We start from the raw sequence: 19,770 nt of genomic DNA on the forward strand, positions 1-19,770 counted from the left end.
TCTCGTCTGTAATTAACTCCTTAAGCTTCTTTTCATATTTTCAGCCTATAACGTGGTAACTGCTCAAATTTTTTACTATTGAGCAAATATTCTGGTAAAATACATCTATTTAATACTTGGGTCTTACGAAATAAATATTTGCATAATAACTTGTACATACATTCCTTATTTGCGTCATTTTTCTATTACTAATTATATTTATCTCTCCATTTCTAGTTTTATCATAAAGATATTCTCTAACTATTATACTCTTATTTTGTTGTTTTATTTAAAAAAATTTTTTACATGCTTTCGAATAAGAGGGTGTATACCACCGTTCATGATTATTTGGATACTCGGTGGATTCTGTTCTGGAACCCCTTGTCGCTATCCCCCCTCATCTCTAAATATGTACAGTTAACACTAATCGAGGTTATTGACATTATTAGTAGCGCTCTGTACGTCTCGTATATTACCTACATTTTCAAGATAATTTGCGACCATACTAGCCGTTTCGTATTACAGAGCAGCAATCGCATTTACGATCAAACCAAATGTGACGTATTTCATTGACAATATCGAGAATTTGCGATTCCGTTCGATTGACACTGCTTCGTCATAGATGTAACTAGGGTCAAATCAAGAAAATCAGTCAAAGCCGCGTGATCAAAATGACGATTAAACTATTGAATAGGTTCGATTGATTTGGCAAAATTGAATGAATTTACGTGAATTTTCATTCGGACCCCACGAGAGATTTCTTTACAAGTACTTCGAGTTCGAATAAAGTGCTTTGATGACACAGAGCTGAATGTTTAACATCGAGTGGGTGAAGCTGGATGGAGTATTATACAAGCACTTTTTGCGACACGTTATTTCTACGCTACTGTAATCCCTCCCACATGTTGCTGTTCACGAATCAATTTTCTCTCCTGTCATAATGTAAACATCATTGACTTTCAATATTTGCTGAACAATATTTCTTCATGATCTCCAATAATTTATTTGTCTTTTTTTTAAATTTCCATTCCACTCTGTATCCTAAAACGTGTGCACAGGCACGGTATAGTCTACTCTGATCGTGATTTCGATACTGTCATGCTTTGCCTGAACTTGTGAACACGTTAGACTTAACCTAAGTTACTCCTGGATCTTATTTCTCCGCAACATTCTTTTAGAGGTACGATCGACTATCATTCCTCCCTAGATTTTTCCTGATCTCTGCTCTGATCTTGTCTCTGTCTTTGTTTAACCATTAACCTCTGATTTTGTAATCCTAACCTTTCAACGATTCCTGTAGTTTACCAATGGTGTGACCTTAATCATGTACTTGTATTTTGCTCGACTATTTATATAAACTGTAATATTCCTGCCCATAACAATAATAATAATAACAGTAATAGAAACACAAGCAAAGGAAAACCGCGATGGTTGGGTGCAGAATCCGAGTCGCGAAAGGACAAGCAAAGACGAGGTTCGGTCGGCGTGCATCGAGGGAAATGAAGATGGAACAAGGACGCGAGGACCGAGGAACGCTTAACAGAATGGTATGGCGACGATGGGAGGGCGGAAGGTCCACTTTTCTTTTATTTACTTGGCCAACACAACCACTCCTTCTAGACATAGCCGTTGAGGCTCACGCACGCGTTGTCCCGATCTTTCTCTCTCTCTTTCGGTTTACAAATATTCGCGTGTGTCTTTCACCTCTGTTTCCATTCCGACACCGCAGACCGTCGTCAATTACCGTTGCGTTTCCGTCAGCCACGATGTCGCATCGCGTTACCGGATGTTTGGTGTCAAGGTTGTTTCTGTCTGCGTCGAATGAATTCCACACTTTGTACTGTGATTGCGCCCCCGCGTGCACGGCAACGCTCGTCTGCATTTGTACAAAAATTTCCCGATACAATTATTCGGTTGTCTCATAAATTCACGTCGATTTTGTTTTATCCATATTCATTGTGACAATACTTCAAACACACCTTTAACCCCTTAAACGGTTATGTCATATTCGGTACTTTAGTTCTTTTTTCTCCCGCGAGGAATCGGATTGGATGGAGCTACGGGTATCCTCACTAACAAACTCGGCTTTCGCTAAGGCTAAGGGAAAAAGTGGCGTAGGGAAATAGTCTTCTACCATTTGAATTCGGAAGTTTCTGAAATTTGTGCCAAATTAATATGCATTTTAATGTTTATTTCAGTACTTGAAATACATTTACCAAGTGGTAGGAGGCCCTTCACCTTATCCATACACTGCTTTTTCCTCTAGTTGAAGCCGAGTTTGCTCGTGGGTGTATAAACGTTCGCACAAAATACGACTTCTTGCATGTGTCACCGTACCAAGAAAATCTATATAAAATGCGTCGTCACGATTCCCGTGCATACTTACGGGCGGTCAAATCGAAAATTCATAATCAGGATCTTAACAAGAAAAGTTGTATAAAAAGCGACTGAAAAGTTAGACAAGTTCCCGCCGTCTCGTTTGTAATCCGAACTCTCCTCACTACTCAACCCTTCCTCATCGCGCGCCGTTCTCGAAACCCACTCATAATTACCAAAGTTAATTTGCGAATCGCAATTTAATTGGCCGGTTCTTGAAGGCTCCTTAAACTTCGTCTTTTGCGGAAGGGCGATTCCCTACGAAGGTTGCTCGGCTCGGTTCACAAGTGAGTGCGAGAGGTGGGGTTAGGAGGAAGAGGAGAAGGAAGTAAGGCGAGCATCGAATCGAAAATTTCGATCGTATCGGAGCGCGGCAGCTCGAACGAACGCTCGAAGGGATTCGTAAGTGGTGGCGTCGCAGAAAAATCATCGGGAACGGGGTATGTATGTATTATATATAAATTCCCTGGTACGAGAGCGTCATAACGATGGGGCTTTAGATTCGAGAGTGAATTCAAGGGGACTTTGGCGTGGATTTTCTTTACCTCGAAGAGAGAGAAAGAGAGTGGAAAAAAAAGAAGAAGAAAGAACGAAGCACATTACCCAAGCTACACGTAACACAAATATCGATGTCTCCTCGGTCCCCCGTCCGCGTGTTCCCTTTTATCTCAGTTCGCGAGGAGGGGCAACAACGTTTGAAAGAAGACACCCCAACTCATTACCAAAGAAGCACGAACGGATGTTCATAGATACGTACACGCGAGAGACAGGGTTAAAGACAGGACAAAAGGAGAGAGAGACACGTCAGTTTCCTGAGATTTTACCGCAAGCAGCAGCACCGACTCTCTCACGGTGAAACGAAAGAAAGAAGATTCCGCGTGACGGCAGGTCTTCTAATTAGGCGGCCTGTGATCTGCCCAGGCATTTTTCCTTTCCCTTTACGCCCTTTTCTCCATCTCCTCCTTTGCCCTTTCGCGATTTCTGACTAGACCCTCACGCACGACTCGCCGTCGACGTTCCGATCAACAGCGTCTCCGGACGGACAACATTGAGAGAGATTTGGTTTCATGCCATATCCTAACCTCCTTTGTGTCGTTTCACTTCTTATGCGTGGGCACAGGAATAACCTTGGTGACAGAATCGATTCCTTTTTTTCGTCTAGTTCACGGTGAAACCACGTCTATTTACTAGTGATCACAGGGAGAAAAAAATGAATCCTCTGGAAAAATACCGTCGATCCTGTAATCGTTCCCTGCCCCTGGTACGACTACTGATTAAAATCGAATTACATATACGCATTTCGTTGCCACGAAAGGAACATGTCCTATCTCTTCGTGGCGAGAGGGGTCGTCGAATCAGTTATCTGTCACTCGTATCTACGAGAAATGCTACGAAAGATAGTATTGCGGTTAGGTACATACCATAAGGTAGATACCAGGAACGTTTGTGAACATCTATTATTTGTCGAGTGTAACAACTGTTACGTACACTCTCGAGCAAACTCGGCATCCACTAGGGGAAAAAGTGGCGTAGAAGAAAAGCCTCTTACCAGTTAATAAATTTATTTCAAGTACGGAAATAAATGTTAAAATGCATGTTAATTTGCCATAAATTTCAGAAACTTCCGAAACCGAATGATAGAAGGCCCTATCCCTACATCACTTTTTTCCCTAGCGGAAGCAGAGTTTGCACGTCAGTGTACAAATCAGAACAGATAGTAACGAATTCTGTCTACAAATCCATAGCCATCTATTTCCGCATTTGGATTTTTCATGCATAGCCTACCTGACAGAATGGTGAAGCAGATTGGCAGCAGATTCTGCATCAAATCTATAACCATTCTAGTTACAGAAGCTGATAACATTTTAATTTTGAAAAACAGTATTTTTTTTACATTTTATTTTCATCGTCTGTGACCGCGTCGGTCACCAATAAGGCAGTTAAGGTGTTAAAACTGTGAAAATGATTTGTTAATTGTTGAGTATGGGCGCGATACGATCCGAACGTAATTAATTCTCAACGCTGAACACGCACGTTCGCGTCTCTGCTATTGAGGCTGACGATCGCCAGACGCCACGCGTCGAATACAATTGAATAAAAAAAAAAAAACCAACGGAGTAGAAGTGCATTGCCACCCGACTGCAAAGTGCACGGTGCGAATTTTAACGACTGTCATATATATTACTCTAATAGAAGTTTAATAAGTTTGACTGGTGAGACAGCTCGCTGGACAACGGAAGCAATTACAGTAATATCCCTTCACAAGTCTGCTTATTCGCTAATCCACGTACAAAGGGGAGGCTGAGATGGTTATTGAAGATGGCCACGGATAATCGAAGACAGTTACAGGGGACAGAGGAGATTGAAGAAGATTGCCGAAAATGATCAAGATGGCTTCGTTCGGCTTCCAGACTCTGTGGAAGATTTCTGTTTTGCGCGAGACATTTTTAGCACTGGAACAATCAAATCCGTTCAAAATGACTGATTTCAAATTTCTTATTTTAGAAGTACTGAAATCATAAATGCGCTTTTTTTGACTTTTAATTTACTATACATTTCACGTTACTATATTCAATCAAATTTATACAAGTACTATATTCTAGTACATTGTATTATACAAGGTGTTCAAAAAAAGGGTCTAACACTTTAGATGTTTAATAAAATTTTCGATTGTTCTAAAACTTAAACAACTACTGACAGTGTTAATTAAGTACTTTTTGGTACGTTTTATGGTATTTCTCGTATATTAAAGAGCAAATAAACTGAAATGAAGTGGACAGAGCCTGAAGAGTTGGATGAATCCATTGCCACAGATTCTAGCAGTCTACAGTAAATCCTCGATGAGTGTTCGAAAACTCCGCGGCACTAAAATGTTTTATTCTCTGCACTAAACACAGAAAGATATGGAATACATAAATATATCGCTGTTTTGCAGTGATAGTGGCACAACTGAAAAAATGTTAATTTTAGAGGAGAGGCTTTTTAAAATTTATATTTGTGAAAATAAGACTAGGCTGATAGCGACACAACTGCCCTCTGACAGAAGACTGATGGAATTATAAATGTGCCGTTTCAGATGATAAAAGTTAGAAACATACTGTAGACTTTGTATTCAATAAAAACAAATTTGAATTTTATTTTACTATTCCACTATCAATGCTAAAACGGTCAATTTTCTTAATTTCGGTTTAAATAAACAAAGTTTAGTGTCAGAACAGTAATTGTTCTATTATCTAAAAATTCCTTTATTCAAACATTTACGTCTCTCAACAATAGACTTAAGGGAGGAAAGAAATTCCTATTCTTGCCATCATGATATAGTTTATTAAATGTCATTTTCCATAAAAATCCGAAATCTAGTGCTGATGGTTTTTTAGTCAATAATTAATCGAGGGTGTCACGAATTAATTTGTACACCTACATAATACAAATACGTTGCCACATGGCTACAGTGGGCACGAAAGGGTTAATTGTCACGACGCATCGTATCCACGAGTAAGAAACAATAACAAAAAAAAAGAATAAAATCCAATACACACGTCTAAAGTGCTTGTCATTTAAACGGTTCCAGCACACACAATACGAAGAACGTGTCCTGCTTCTATTGGAGTCGCGAGCGGATTGGATCCCTCCGAGCTAGAAAGGGAATCGGGTCTCCAACAATCGGGAATTCAAAACGTGCAAACGAGCGTGTACAACGCACTTCGCGGAGAGAGAGAAATACGGTGATGCAATGCCGGCGCGTTTACACGCGTACGAACCGCCAGCTCTGCGGACGTACTCAATGGGCGTCGGGAGAGGAGAATAAATTAACGAGGTGTTTGTCCGCTATCGCCCATCCTCCCCTCCATTCCATCATGTTTTCCCCCGTGTCGGATTAAAATCATTCTGTCTTTAATAATTACACCGGCCGAATGCGCTAAATGAGGCGCGCGTCGCGACGCCTGTCCCTTTTTGATAATGTTATTTACTGTTCCCGCGTTTACAATGAGCCCCACCGAACCGCGCAAATACGCGCAAATTACTACCCTGACATTGTGCCCGATTCAGAATGGACGGAGCGAGGTGGGGGAGTAAGCATAATGCGCGAGTTTTCCAGCAAAACCTTGTGTCCCGGCTGAAAGCGAAGAGCCGCTTCATTGTGGGGGGATCAGCTTATGAAAGATGCGTATAGGTGTCTACGGACAAATAAAAAAAAAATGAAAAAACCAGCAGAATGAATCGACTGCCTGGACTTCGCCCTTACGTGTCTGACTCTGCTTATTATTATTACAACGTCGCGGTGTCTTGTTCTTTCTTTCTAAACCCACGGTTTTTGTCCGCTGTCCACTCGTCACACCTTCGTACGTCGACCTTTCCGTTAATTAAGGCGTGAAGACTAGCGAGAAAGATTTTCAAAGATACATTATGGTATTGGTGACTTTTAATTTGTTCATATACATTTAAAGGATAATCACCATTACTATACGTATAAACAATAACGAAGAAAAACAAAATACGGAACAGTTTCTGGTGGACAATTCATAGATTCATGGCACTTTCGAACAGGTCCAGCATCCTCTTCATTTCTTTACTGAAAAATTAGAGATGCAGAATAATGAATATATACAACGGGCAAAAGATGAAGTAAATCCCCGATGAGTGTTCGAGGGATCCTCAAGAGGTCCCCAGGTACAACGCTGACTTTTTAATGAGGCTTAGCACAATGATAGATTTTGGAATTATTCAGCCAATAGTATTTGTTTCAGCCCTATATGGCCATTAGTTTATGAAATATTTAATGTTGAACACTCATCGACGATTTACTGTACTAGACGGAATTTTTTTTATACTCGCATTTGATCAGCCAGCTTGTACACTGGTCCCATCGATTTCGATAACTCCTCGCATTTAGCCATTAATTGATACATCGACTTAATGTTGTGATCCACTGCGTCGCACGTTTTACATACCGCGTCCCTGTACGTCTCCAAACATCCGACTGTCAACGCGGACGCCTGAAAGTCCTTCAGTTAATTTTGGGGCTAGAACGAGCATCACGATTAACGATATCACTGCCGGGAGTAAATTTGTTTTTATGTTTCTGTATGTATTTGCGCCGAATTATCACTACCCGCGTCTTCCACGGGCGTAACAAAATGTGTCTATCTAATTTTATATCAATGTTTCGCTATCAATTCTGTTGATGAAAATTTTTAGTAAATATAAAGTAAAACGTAATAAAAATTTTTTCTTGCATTCACGATTTATACAATTGTTACGCATACGGCACGCGTTCGAAATGCCAGGCATCGCGTAAACTGGGTCTTTCTCTTAAGCTGTGTCTACACTATGTAACAAAGTTATAATACTTGTTAGAATAACAGGAAGATGAATGTTATTTAACATTTTCTGTGTCATATAATAAGTTATATGTTGTCCATTATATGTGACACCATTATTAATAATGAGATGCGAAATGTTATACATACTTGTTATAGACTTGTTCAAAATGTATAATCTAGTAACAAGTTATAAAAACATATTGTATTAAACCAAGGTTAAACAACAATTTGGTATATAATACTGTTTTGCCACATAGTGTAGACGCAGCTTTACTCTTAATCCGTTCCGTTTTCACGCGGAGCGAAAGAATAAAATTCTGAAATTCACACATTGTTGTTAGCTCGTGTCTAGACCCGCCCCAAGTAACATAAATTTAGTCTTCAAGCGTTATTTTTAAAGTACACCGATAAATCTCACGAGAGATAACATTCCAGCAATATTTACTGCCATCCATGACCCCACGGATTACGAATCGCGTATTGTATTTACATAGCAGCGAGTTATTGTGTTTTGATAGCAGCGAATTGCGTTAAAAGGATTGGTAAACGAAGAAAACGATTTACACTGTGCAAAATCGCGGCCAAATTCTCCGTCAATGCATCAACGGACGTTGCGACTTTCCTCGCCTCCATTTCCAACTCGTTCAATATGTTATGATCGAGAAGTGGCAGCTGAGGCGTCAGGGCCTGTCTGTACAGGCAAGGAGTGGAGCTACGGGAACCAGGGAAAGACGGGGTCTCCCCTTTCTTTGTCACCGGACTCGAAAGTTTAATTTTGTTCTCTAGATCTTCAGCGACGAATAACACCATGTCCCCGTCTTGCATCACGGTTCCCTCGAGTTGCAAATAACCGATAGCTTTGTGATAACTCGGAGGATCGATGTCCTCATCTTCGACCGGACTATCTCCTCTGTTTTGTAAATTTAATTGATCGGGCCTGCCGCCAACTGCGTTCATCTTCTCCAAGCTGTCCTCCAGAAATTTCGTACCGTCGATATCCGGTGAATCGATAAGCGATCGTAGCTCCGAAATCGGCGGTGACGATTGCGAGTCGAATGATATTTCGGAGTAAGATGCTGTCATCTCGTGCAGCTGAAATCAGCGAAGTAGTCAATGCTCTTAGTATAAATCACCGGTGATTAGAAAGAACTAAACTTTGTACATGAAGGTAAATAAACATAGATTTCTGAACACAACCTATTAACTCTAACCTTACTCTATCTTCATCGTAGTCGATAGCGGTGGTCTTTTCACTACGTGTTGTTCCTGGTTTTGTATGTATTTCGCTCTCTTCCGGTTCCATGCTTACTGAACGATTCCAGTGCTTTCCTCTCTAGTCGGGTCACAAAACAACCGTCTGGTTTCACTGATGATTTAAATCACGGAATGACAACCTTTGACAACTATCGATCCCTTGTCAAAAGTGACGTACCATTGTCCATGAACAAACGAGTACATTGAGTCGACGAGTACATATCTTTTCGTCCAACTTTATGCTGCTGCTACGTGCGAACTAACTCCCTAGATCCACAGACGAGCTTTTATCGTGTTTAAGAACTCGTGCGAATCGAAAGATAATGTTAATTGGCCAAACGAGATGTACGTGCAGGAAGGGAGACTGTATGCATTTTCTCCCTCTCACCTGTGCTAAAATAAAAGATATACAAAATAATGAAGGGGATTGCACGAGTTGCCAACATGTAACATCAAGCGAGCTGTTATCGAGACTCTACTGTATTTTGATCACCAATGAATTACCATCCATCGAAAAATTTATTAAAATCTCTAGATTTAGTGTCATTCACCCTACTCCACCCTAATCCATGTTTATAATCCATCCGCCGATTTTGGCCGATGAATAGAATGAAGTGGAAACTATCATAGAATGTGGTAAAAGATGAACACAAATGTCTTGCTTTTAATTCCTAAGTTTAAATACCAACGTCCTTCCTGATGTTAAACATAGAATTGTATGTATTTTACAGTTGAAATGGTATTCACAGTGTACTGAATTGGTTAAGTGTACATACCTCCTGTCTAAAGCATGTCGCATTTAAACCTATCGTTATTTTTCATAGTATTTAGTATTATTAAAATTGTGTCTCCCTACAATGATTTTTTTGACGAGGAATTAATGTTAAAACCATTGTCAAGCAATCATGTTTATGCATACTTTCAATTTACCACTTTGTGGGAAGCACCAAAAGAAGCAAAAACACGTAAGTCGAAGTACATAAGGGTGTTTTATGAATAAAAAAATACTTTCCTCGTAATGGTACTTTATTTAAAACATTCATGTTTCAGTACAACATTCCCACTTATTTCCAAGAGGACTCGGAGAAATTATAAGCCGCCACAGTGTAGATGAATTACATCTGACTTTAACCAAAGGCTTGTGGAATTACCAAAAGTGGGGCTATCCTTATCACGATGCTGGTCCTGGTGCAGAAATAACCACATGGTTTAACAAAGATGTTGTCAAGTAAGATATCTATGAAAACCGTATAATAAATCATTTCCAGAATTAAGTTATTCCGTACATTTGCAGTGTTGACAATGAGTGGAAAGGCTTGACAAATGCTTTAGCTGGACTATTCTGTGCTTCCTTGAATTTTGTTAATCCCTCGAACAGTATGTCTCCTAAGTTCACATTTCGCCCTACAGGTGTTATAGAAAATAATAACATTAACTCTACTTATTTACGATATTCGTCGTTACCAAGAGAAATAGTTTGTACAGAAAATTTAACACCATTCAAAAAATTATTACCGTGTGATTCTAAGGTATATAGATGAGATATGTATGTGCTTAATTTTAGGTCAGACAAAACATATTCATATATTACTCTTTTTTCATAGAAAGGTTTGGCAACATTGTTGAATTCTGCGTATATTCATAACACAAACTATCATTCCATTGGAGTACACTTTCGTGTAATATGTTCGAATACAAAATGCACAAAAACGTCACTGGAATTACGACAATCTGTGTCGCTAATATATGATACTATGGTAGACGCATCCCAGGTAATTTGTTAAAGTTTTAATAGAGTTCAAGACATTCGTTATTTTCATGTAATCTCGTAGGATTGGTCGGTTAGAAAATTTTTTGGAATGGGAATTAAAGGAGCATGTCCCCTTGCCACGCTGAGCAATGTATATGTTGATATATCCAATAACAATACAAATCAAGTTTACCGATTAACACCGCCACCGAGTGCTAATATCACTAGTCTTCGCGGAGGACAAGTAAATAAAATAGCTGTATATGACATTAGATCTCATTCTGCGAAAAGAATGTTTAATATCGGAGTAACGCATAAAGCTGGTACTAAAGTTGGTTTGAATTATCCATCGATTATATATGCAAATAGATATATTATCGGTAAGTAGGAAATGATAAATTAAAAGGGCACGTGGATAGAAGTGCTAAAATAATTTTGGTTGTGCAGGATATGGACAAGAAAGGGGTAGTTTAGTAACAAAGCTTTATAATAATTACTGGCAACCGCTTGATATTGTGCTGTTAGAAAATATTCCATGGTATTTGCCAGTATATTTACATTCTGTTACAATAACATGTGGTGGACGGCAAATTGTTCCGTGTAAGTGATGATCTGTAAGGTATTTCCCATTGGCGACTTTTTTTTTTTGTAATATACTGTAATCGTTCATTCCAGTGGTTCAACGTTATCTGCCAGGCAAAGAACGAAAAAGTCCGTACTACTTAGAAATGATTTTGCGTTTACCACCGCAATCAGTAACCAAGTTCTCCATAGAAATGGATTATTCATTTCTTAAATGGCAAGAATACCCACCGGATGCTAATCACGGATTTTACATGGGTTCAGCGATTATCACAGCGATACTTCCGATCGCAAGGAATTATACTGCACTACCACTTGATGGAAGTACTATAACGTCAAGGTTAAAGATGAATACTTTAATAAAAGGCACCATCTATGATTCGATTATGTTTTAGTAACGATGGTTATTAAATTTTCAGCTTTAATGCTTCAAGAAACGGATACTTGGTACAATTGAGAACGGAATCATTGCTCATCAGTTTGCCCACACCAGATTTCAGTATGCCGTACAATGTAATTTGTTTAGCGTGTACAGTAATCGCTCTTGCGTTCGGACCTCTTCATAACGTCTCCACCAAAAAATTAGTTTTAAAGAAAATCGAAATGGGTTGGAAAGAGAAATTATTCGCTTTCTTAATGGAAAAAATTGTAAGATCTAAGAAGAAAAAACAAGAATAAAAATACGTGATTTATTTGATTTGTTTCTACATATAAATATGTTTTTACTTTTAATGAAACGTTATCATATTAAGACGATAAATGTCGCTCGGAAATACAAAACCTAAATTTTGAACATGACGTCAGTGCAACAAAATGCAGGATCAATCATTAGATTATATAAACAAACAAAAAAAAAACGGTTCGATATTGTTGACTCCTTTTTCTCTTTCTTTTTTCATTTTCCGTAACGTTACATAAAGTATAAAAAAAAGTATCCACAATTCTTTGTGGTGTGACGAAATCAGATTAAATGTATATGAACTAAAAATACCGAGATTTCATTGATTTTGTTACAAATGTTAGTGAGGGATCTTTTCGTGAACAACTTTACAATGCACTGCAAATAATAGAAATTGCGTGTGTTATGTAATTATTAAATGTTTAATAATCGTGTAAAATATAAACAATAAATATTGTAACAAATGTAACGCGCACACGGTAAGTACCATGCACCAACGCTACCCTTGTTTAAGATGTTGTCAGACAACCAGCCACCCGTTTGATCCATTGGACACATGTGAGATGGCAGATGAAAGTTCGCCGAGGAAAATTGCTGTAATAAAGATTCTGTCACGTCATAGGCGATATCGTTCAGTGGATTCCTATTTTCATCTGAAAGTACGGGTACAACTGAATCTTCTTCGTCCGATGAACAAAGGTCGATCACTGTAATCCTGTTTGATGTATTTGTGCAGAAAACTGTTTCTTGCATAGGTTTAACTACAGTTATAGTCGTTTCATCGCAGCGTTCTGCGACATCAGAAACAGATAAATTTCCAACACTTGCCTCGTTACTAAGTATATCGCCATCACTCTCCATCGCGTTTGAATCGTTCTCATCACTTGGAGCTTTGCGTTTCGACGGAACGTTTGGTGTAAGATTTTCTATCGTTTTGGTCAGCGATTCCTCGCAATCGGCCGATGACTCTTGATCGGAACACCCGTCTTTTAATGGATCTCGTTTGAGACTGTTTATGTGTTCTTCGGTCAACCGTGTCAGAAAAACGCATACAGGCCGACAAGCAAGGTATAACAATTGTGAATGTATACTCAACACTAAAAGAAAGAAACAACCTTTGTCAGAGTGCTACCACATTCCAAGTTCTTGACTCACACGTTTCGGCAACGTTATCAAAAGAAGAAAACGTTTAAGAATCGAGTACTCACTTGGCTTTCTCTTAACAGAGTTTACAAATTTGTATTGGTGCACATAGTCTACAGTTTTTTCTTTGTTCGGTTTGTATGTAACAATCCATCTGTCATGATGAAACTCTGCTTCTAACCATTTAGGTCTACACGAACTAGTCAAAACAGGAGCAACAAGATGCCTTTCTATCCTTTCCAGTCTTTCTTGCTGGGTTTCTTCTGTCATAGCTTTTGATCGTTTAGCCAACATAATTCCAGCAGGAGATGAAAACGGAATACTTGCACACCTTGCGAAGCTAATAGAACCACGAACACGACGCGAACTTCGTTCACGGACATTACTGTTAACTTTGACATCCTTGTTCGTTTTAATTGATTCTGAATTGGCTGTCGATGAATTTAACTTAAAATATTCCAAGAACTGGTCTTGTCTTAATTCAGGTTCTGGTATTGGTGCGTCTGGTGTTGTGGGCCGTGAATTACGTCTGGTTTGTTCCTGTTCGCAGCACACACGCTCATGATCCTACAGAATTAGATAGTATAACATTTAGCTTTATTCGATCTCCTTAGCATAATGCATTTAGTACCTTCATTTTTTCTAGGCCTATAAATTCAGCATCGCAATTGTCGCATAAATAAATGTCTTCTACTGGTGGCTCCACCATTAAAATGGAATGCTGTTGTTGTTGCTGCTGTTTTAATTTATTGGGGTAACATGAAGCAACTCCGCTGCATGAGAGGAGTTTCTTTCGTGGGCTCTCCTGTCTTTTGTCATAATTCTGTGGATGAAAACAAGTATCTTTAGATTCATTTGCAAAACCACAAGTAGCAAAGTGCAGTTTAATTATAAATACCGACCATATTCTCGTTACGAAATGTGACTAATAATTTTCCAGTAGATTTATGAAAAAGACTTGTTGTAGAGTCCCAATTATTAACATATTCTAAGTCTTCGTGTGGATATCGTGCAAGATAGGAGCAAAAACGTAATAAATATTCGCTTCTGTGATACGTGTAACATCTGAACACCAACTTCTTCAAATTAGCCACCCAGTTCTAAAATGCGACAAAGATTTTAAGTCAGATCATTAACAGCTGCTCGTTTGAATACCTATACCATAATTCCTCTTATTAACTTACATCGTTGACACTTTTAGGTCTTCTCAGAGGATTTGAGAATTTTACTTCTTTTGGCCACCATCTTGGTTCAGTGATCATATCGGTAGTATCATGTCCTAGTGAACACTGAACCATGAATGCTATAAAGCGTTCCAATTGTGCCTAAAATTAAACAATATTATTATTCCTGTTTTCTTATTTGACTGTCCAAAATCTCTAATCACAAGTATTTCTAAAATGTATGAAATATAAAAAATCTCATTCATACTAATGTAATTTTTTCTAACGATGTTGGGTGTCCATTCGCAAACAATAACGGAAGATTGGATACTACAGATCCTTCTTCTAACACATTATTTTCTTTTGACTCCATAGTATCTGGAGTAGCCATTATGGTTTCGCTTGTCACAAGTAACGATTTCTGAGGTAAGCCTACCCCGTACTCTTGTTCTTGCAATGTTGAGAATCTCATATTTTTAAGGCTATTCACATCATTTGTGTCTGTCCTAAGTTTGGGATACAGGATGCCCGGCACTAGTTCTTGCTTGTTCTGTTCTTATTCTGCATAAAAATATTCCTACAAACAATACCAACTTTATATAGTTTTTAATTTATTACAAATTATAACATAAAATCAAAGTAGCAATAAATCTATTACATAAAGTCACCTATGGGGAAAATTATAAAAATGAACCTTGAAAGTAAAAAATAATTTTCTGAATTATTTTACTATTTATTTTATCAGCAAATATTACAGATCAATCGATACGAAACAATATACGCAACTGATAAAAAAATATAAACATACAATTGAAAAAAATCGTTATGTAAATTAACGATCGTTTAGTTTACGTTCTTGCAATATATGGATTAAACGTTTATAGAAGTGACACAAGATTCATATAGAATATACCTAACAGAGGGACAACAAGTAATTTTACGAGAACGCTTATGTACAGTTGACCATCATATAAGTACCTGTTTAGTAGCTTTTCAGACGGTCGAACGACCTTTCTTGTTCTCTATTTTCAGTCGCTTCACTCGTTCAAAAAGCAACTTTTTTTCTCCGATATGCACAAAATATAGAATGCATAGCTACTACAGTAGACAATTCATCGAAATACTTGAAATAATAGATTTATAACAATGGAATAGTAGCTCATACTTCTTTCGTAACAATTATGAACTGCAGAGGGTTGTAATGGACAGAGAAATTCGTACATGCAACCTACGTGCGTCCTTCTATAAAAGTCAATTCACAAAGTCGGGATACGGGTATGTTGTAAAAGGTATAACAACAAAAGTTCGATTGGAGTCCTACTCCATGTTTCGATGGATCGAAGTTTAAAAGTAGAAAAACACGCGTAATATGAATCGAACGTATGTAAGTATGTGTACATGCACTGACAGTTCCCTCCTTAAACAGAAGGTCTGGCAATGATCGCGCACGGTTATATTTCAAGATGGCGGTACGAATCGGTTCAACTCCCGCTCGCTTTCGATCGCTTCCAAGCTAGTACCATACCTTTGACGCAGCAGCATTTTCTTATTATTATTTTCAACTACTATACTGTTACTCCCACCCTCTTTGCACTAATCCTAGCGCTTTCGCGCGCAACATTTGCTTTGTTTCGGAAAAAAAACACCTCAGCAGCAACCATACAGTTCAAAAGGTTTCAAAGTCGTAGAAATTCTTTATTCTTTAACAGTTCTTTACCACTTCTAGCCAATTCCAAGTACTCGCCGTTGCGCCTGCGCAATCTTTGTTAAAATATTTTTTCTTGTACCATTACTTTAACAACATGTCTGCTTTTATCACAACAGTCAAGAAAATGAAAAGAATAGAATTAGTTATTATTTCGTATTCGATAAAAATTAAATCTAATCGTTAATATATATACAATGCACATATATTTAACATATATTTCTCGTCTTTCCCGCCTGTAATAGTGCAATGGAGGACATTTCGTCCTTTGTGTTTACTTGATATGACCATTCCGAGAATCATTTCCATGACATGAAATATACAATAAAGAAATAAAATGTGTAATATAAAGATTGTAATAAAGTTTAATCGAAGTTATCTGTTATTATTAATGCAATAAATCGTGTAGCTCAGGAAATATAAATTAGAACTCTATTTAATTTTTACTTTCATGAATTTATGTTTAGTGTTTGTTTATGTTAAAGTACACTGGTGACCCACGTAATGGATATCTCATTGTTCCATTTTGTGTTGCACGAGAGTATATCTACTCGTAATATAAGTCTGAGCAGAAAGTCTTTTCTTCAGTATTCAAAACAAAACACCTTACCACATCTCGATTTCTTTAATTTCACTCAATTTCTTTTCTTTTTAATTAATAGCGCGGTAATTAAGCACAATTTGAAAACATCGAGTTTAAGTGCGAAATACGTCGGTTATCCTTATCAGTGAATACTTCAATACAGTGCTACGACCCTGAAAAAGTCACAGTTTTATCGCAATGAAGTTTATTTTCAACGTGAATAGACATTAGAAGTGTAAGTTTCCATAAATAGCCATATTTAGTGAACATGTAGCGATAAATTAAGTTCCCGTTTTTGTTGTAATGGCGTTGTAGTCGCTGCTGCTTCGTGACTTATTTATCCCTGTCGGTGAAGTCTCTTTGTATAATTTTTATACCTGTGCAATCTCGTACATGTGCTTCCGTGCTGCACGCGGTTAGAAATCGCGTTCGAGAATAAAAATCAAAGAAATTGGTTTCCCGTGTCCTATCGACCGTGACGTTTTAATAAAGTGATAATTTACAGAGGACACTCCACAATGTCTATCTACAATTTCAAGAAAATAGCGGTTGTCCCCACCGCAAAGGTTAGTTGATCCACTATAGATTTTGTATTTATAATCAATATGTTTGGAAACTGACGTTTTATTTGCTTTGTTAGGATTTCATCGACATAATATTATCAAAAACACAACGTAAAACTCCAACAGTCATTCACAAGAATTATAAAATTGCAAGGATACGCTCTTTCTATACGCGCAAAGTGAAGTTTACACAGCAAAATTTTCACGACAGACTGTCCCAAATAATACAAGAATTTCCAAAGCTTGACGATGTCCATCCATTTTATGCCGATCTAATGAACGTTTTGTACGATAAAGATCATTACAAATTAGCCCTTGGTCAGATAAACACAGCAAGACATTTGATTGACAAGTGAGTATATCGAGCTACTATTTCAAATTTTACCTTTTACATCTCAAATCGGAGATGTAAATCTTTTATATCTTGTCTTGTTTTATAGTGTGGCAAAGGATTACGTGCGGTTAATGAAATATGGAGATTCTCTGTATCGGTGTAAGCAACTTAAAAAGGCTGCATTGGGCCGTATGGCCACCATTATGAAGAGGCAGGGAGCAAATTTAGCATATTTGGAACAAGTTCGTCAGCATTTAGCCCGTTTGCCTAGTATAGATCCTTACACACGCACTATTATAATCTGTGGCTTTCCAAACGTTGGTAAAAGCAGTTTCATAAACAAGGTGATTTTATTTTTTTCTTATCAAATACTGATACATTTCTTTTAAGAAGGATGGATAATTACCTTTGTTTTGTAGATTACACGTGCTGATGTTGAAGTACAGCCATATGCATTTACAACAAAATCGCTATATGTTGGTCACACAGATTATAAATACTTAAGGTGGCAGGTAATCGACACGCCCGGAGTTTTAGATCATGCGTTAGAGGACCGAAATGTCATCGAAATGCAAGCAATAACAGCATTAGCACATTTGCGAGCAGCTGTACTTTATTTCTGCGACATATCGGAGCAATGTGGCCATACGTTAGAAGAGCAAGTAAGTCGATTGATTGGGTTCATTGTGTCTTAATATAATTTTTAACATTTTTATAAAATACGTGGAATTCTTCTAGGTTAAATTATTTGAATCTATTAAACCTCTATTTGCCAACAAGCCTTTGACAGTTGTCGTAAATAAAGTGGACGTTTTACGTTTGGAAGAACTTTCGCTGGAAAGGCAAACACTCCTAAAGTCATTGGAAGATAAGGAGATACCTGTATTAGAAATGAGTACGATGACAGATTTCGGAGTAATGGACGTTAAAATACAGGCTTGCGAACGTCTGTTGGCATATCGCGTTGATCAAAAGATACGAACGAAGAAGGTATTAAAACATTTAAATTACGTGAATTTTCTATAACCTTTAACAAGTATGCATCTTTGATCAGTATATATTTTGAACCATAGGTGGAAGGACTGCTTAATCGTTTACACGTCGCGCTACCACAACCAAGGGACGATAAAGTTCGTGCACCTTGTATACCAGACAGTGTATTGAAGAAGAGGCAAGTGGTTGCCGAGCAGGTAAACAAACGCAAACTGGAGCGCGAAATAGAAGAAGAAATGGGAGACGATTATGTGCTTGACTTGAAGAAGAATTACGACATCGAAGGAGATCAGAAATATGATATTATTCCCGAAATCTGGGAGGGACATAATATCGCCGATTACATTGATCCGGATATATTCGAGGTATTTTTTAAATTTGATACTTTTTCGTATATTTTCAATTGAACTTTGTTACACTTACATACGTGCCAAACTTATCTTCAGTCGCTAACTTTAATCTTTCATTATTGAAGAAATTGAATGAACTCGAGAGGGATGAACAGCTTCGGGAGGAAGCAGGCATGTACGACTACAAGGTACCTGAGTTGTCCGATACAATGAAGGAGATCGTGCAGTTGGCTAAGCAAATTCGAGAGACGAAAGCAATTATGAAAGATGAGGCGAAAATTCAAAAAGCTTCAACAAAACCTGTGATGCCGCGTACAACCATGGCCAGAGGACGAGATAGATCAGTAGGGAAGCTGAAGGAGCAAATGGAAGATCTGGGTATCGACATGGAAGGGACCGAAGATGTGAGTGGTGCATTAAAAAACTTTTCTAAAACATAATGGTTGAATCATGTTCAAGCTAGTGTGACATCTGACCTTTTGTTCTGTCTTTGTAATAGGCACACTTTACTAAAACGAGAGGACGCTCGAGATCGTTGTCGCAACCAGCTAGGAAACGTATGCGTTTGGAATCGGTTTCCCAGTCCCGAGCTCGAAGCAGCTCGAGACCAGCCCGTGACGAGATGGGCGTTAAAGATGTTGCAATGAAAACGAAACTGAAGAACATCGCGCATAAAGCTTTGAAGAAGAAGATTGCGAAGAAGGGTTTGAAGGGAGAAGGGGATCGATTCATCGGCACGAAGATGCCGAGACATTTGTTCTCAGGGAAGAGAGGCGTCGGCAAGACGGACAGAAGATAATGATATTTACTTTTTGCTATTTCATTCTAGCAGATTATCATTGAGGTTTCTCGCCGGGACTGTCGTTTCTCGTCTGTCCCGCGAATGAATTGAAGTTTGCTTTATATATCTGTTACCACACAATTCAAGACGTGATCAGTCCGGAATTTAAAAAAAAAAAAAAAAGAAAAAACGTGCAAGATACTGCAACAAT

At 38.1% G+C, this 19,770-nt stretch overlaps 4 protein-coding genes across 6 annotated transcripts; 2 read left to right on the forward strand and 2 right to left on the reverse strand.

The window, feature by feature from the left end:
* Nucleotides 1-6,864: 6,864 nt before the first annotated feature.
* On the reverse strand, nt 6,865-9,099 carry LOC107189846 (uncharacterized protein C17orf59 homolog). 3 transcript variants are annotated; one of them, XM_015578519.1, is made up of 4 exons: nt 8,896-9,099; nt 8,244-8,771; nt 7,192-7,352; nt 6,865-6,928 (listed from the first exon to the last, which is right to left on the reverse strand). In XM_015578519.1, the coding sequence occupies exons 1-4, from the start codon at nt 8,980-8,982 to the stop codon at nt 6,877-6,879; spliced, it is 828 nt and encodes a 275-aa protein (XP_015434005.1). In that variant the 5' UTR covers nt 8,983-9,099; the 3' UTR covers nt 6,865-6,876. The 3 variants fall into 3 exon arrangements, with proteins under 3 accessions (XP_015434005.1, XP_015434006.1, XP_015434007.1); XM_015578520.1 differs by having other exon boundaries at nt 7,188-7,352; XM_015578521.1 differs by having other exon boundaries at nt 8,891-8,966.
* Nucleotides 9,100-9,689: 590 nt separating this feature from the next.
* LOC107189848 (GPI transamidase component PIG-T) lies at nt 9,690-11,931 on the forward strand (the record flags this gene model as incomplete). The annotated part of the gene is made up of 8 exons (XM_015578522.1): nt 9,690-9,898; nt 9,984-10,161; nt 10,228-10,462; nt 10,538-10,705; nt 10,766-11,063; nt 11,131-11,283; nt 11,359-11,605; nt 11,685-11,931. Coding segments are annotated over exons 1-8 (1,701 nt in total), but the record flags the coding sequence as incomplete, so codon positions are not given.
* A 381-nt stretch (nt 11,932-12,312) lies between these two features.
* LOC107189800 lies at nt 12,313-14,769 on the reverse strand. The gene is made up of 7 exons (XM_015578467.1): nt 14,519-14,769; nt 14,272-14,412; nt 13,990-14,187; nt 13,719-13,910; nt 13,153-13,654; nt 12,432-13,041; nt 12,313-12,322 (listed from the first exon to the last, which is right to left on the reverse strand). The coding sequence occupies exons 1-7, from the start codon at nt 14,720-14,722 to the stop codon at nt 12,313-12,315; spliced, it is 1,857 nt and encodes a 618-aa protein (XP_015433953.1). The 5' UTR covers nt 14,723-14,769.
* A 2,159-nt stretch (nt 14,770-16,928) lies between these two features.
* Nucleotides 16,929-19,637, forward strand: LOC107189826 (nucleolar GTP-binding protein 1). Its single transcript, XM_015578497.1, has 8 exons — nt 16,929-17,104; nt 17,179-17,453; nt 17,542-17,779; nt 17,855-18,097; nt 18,174-18,425; nt 18,509-18,793; nt 18,904-19,182; nt 19,278-19,637. Exons 1-8 carry the CDS (start codon nt 17,057-17,059, stop codon nt 19,575-19,577), a joined length of 1,920 nt encoding a protein of 639 aa, XP_015433983.1. The 5' UTR covers nt 16,929-17,056; the 3' UTR covers nt 19,578-19,637.
* Nucleotides 19,638-19,770: the final 133 nt, after the last annotated feature.

This window comes from Dufourea novaeangliae, unplaced genomic scaffold (assembly GCF_001272555.1).
Source record: "Dufourea novaeangliae isolate 0120121106 unplaced genomic scaffold, ASM127255v1 scaffold173, whole genome shotgun sequence".
NCBI classification, from domain to species: domain Eukaryota; kingdom Metazoa; phylum Arthropoda; class Insecta; order Hymenoptera; family Halictidae; genus Dufourea; species Dufourea novaeangliae.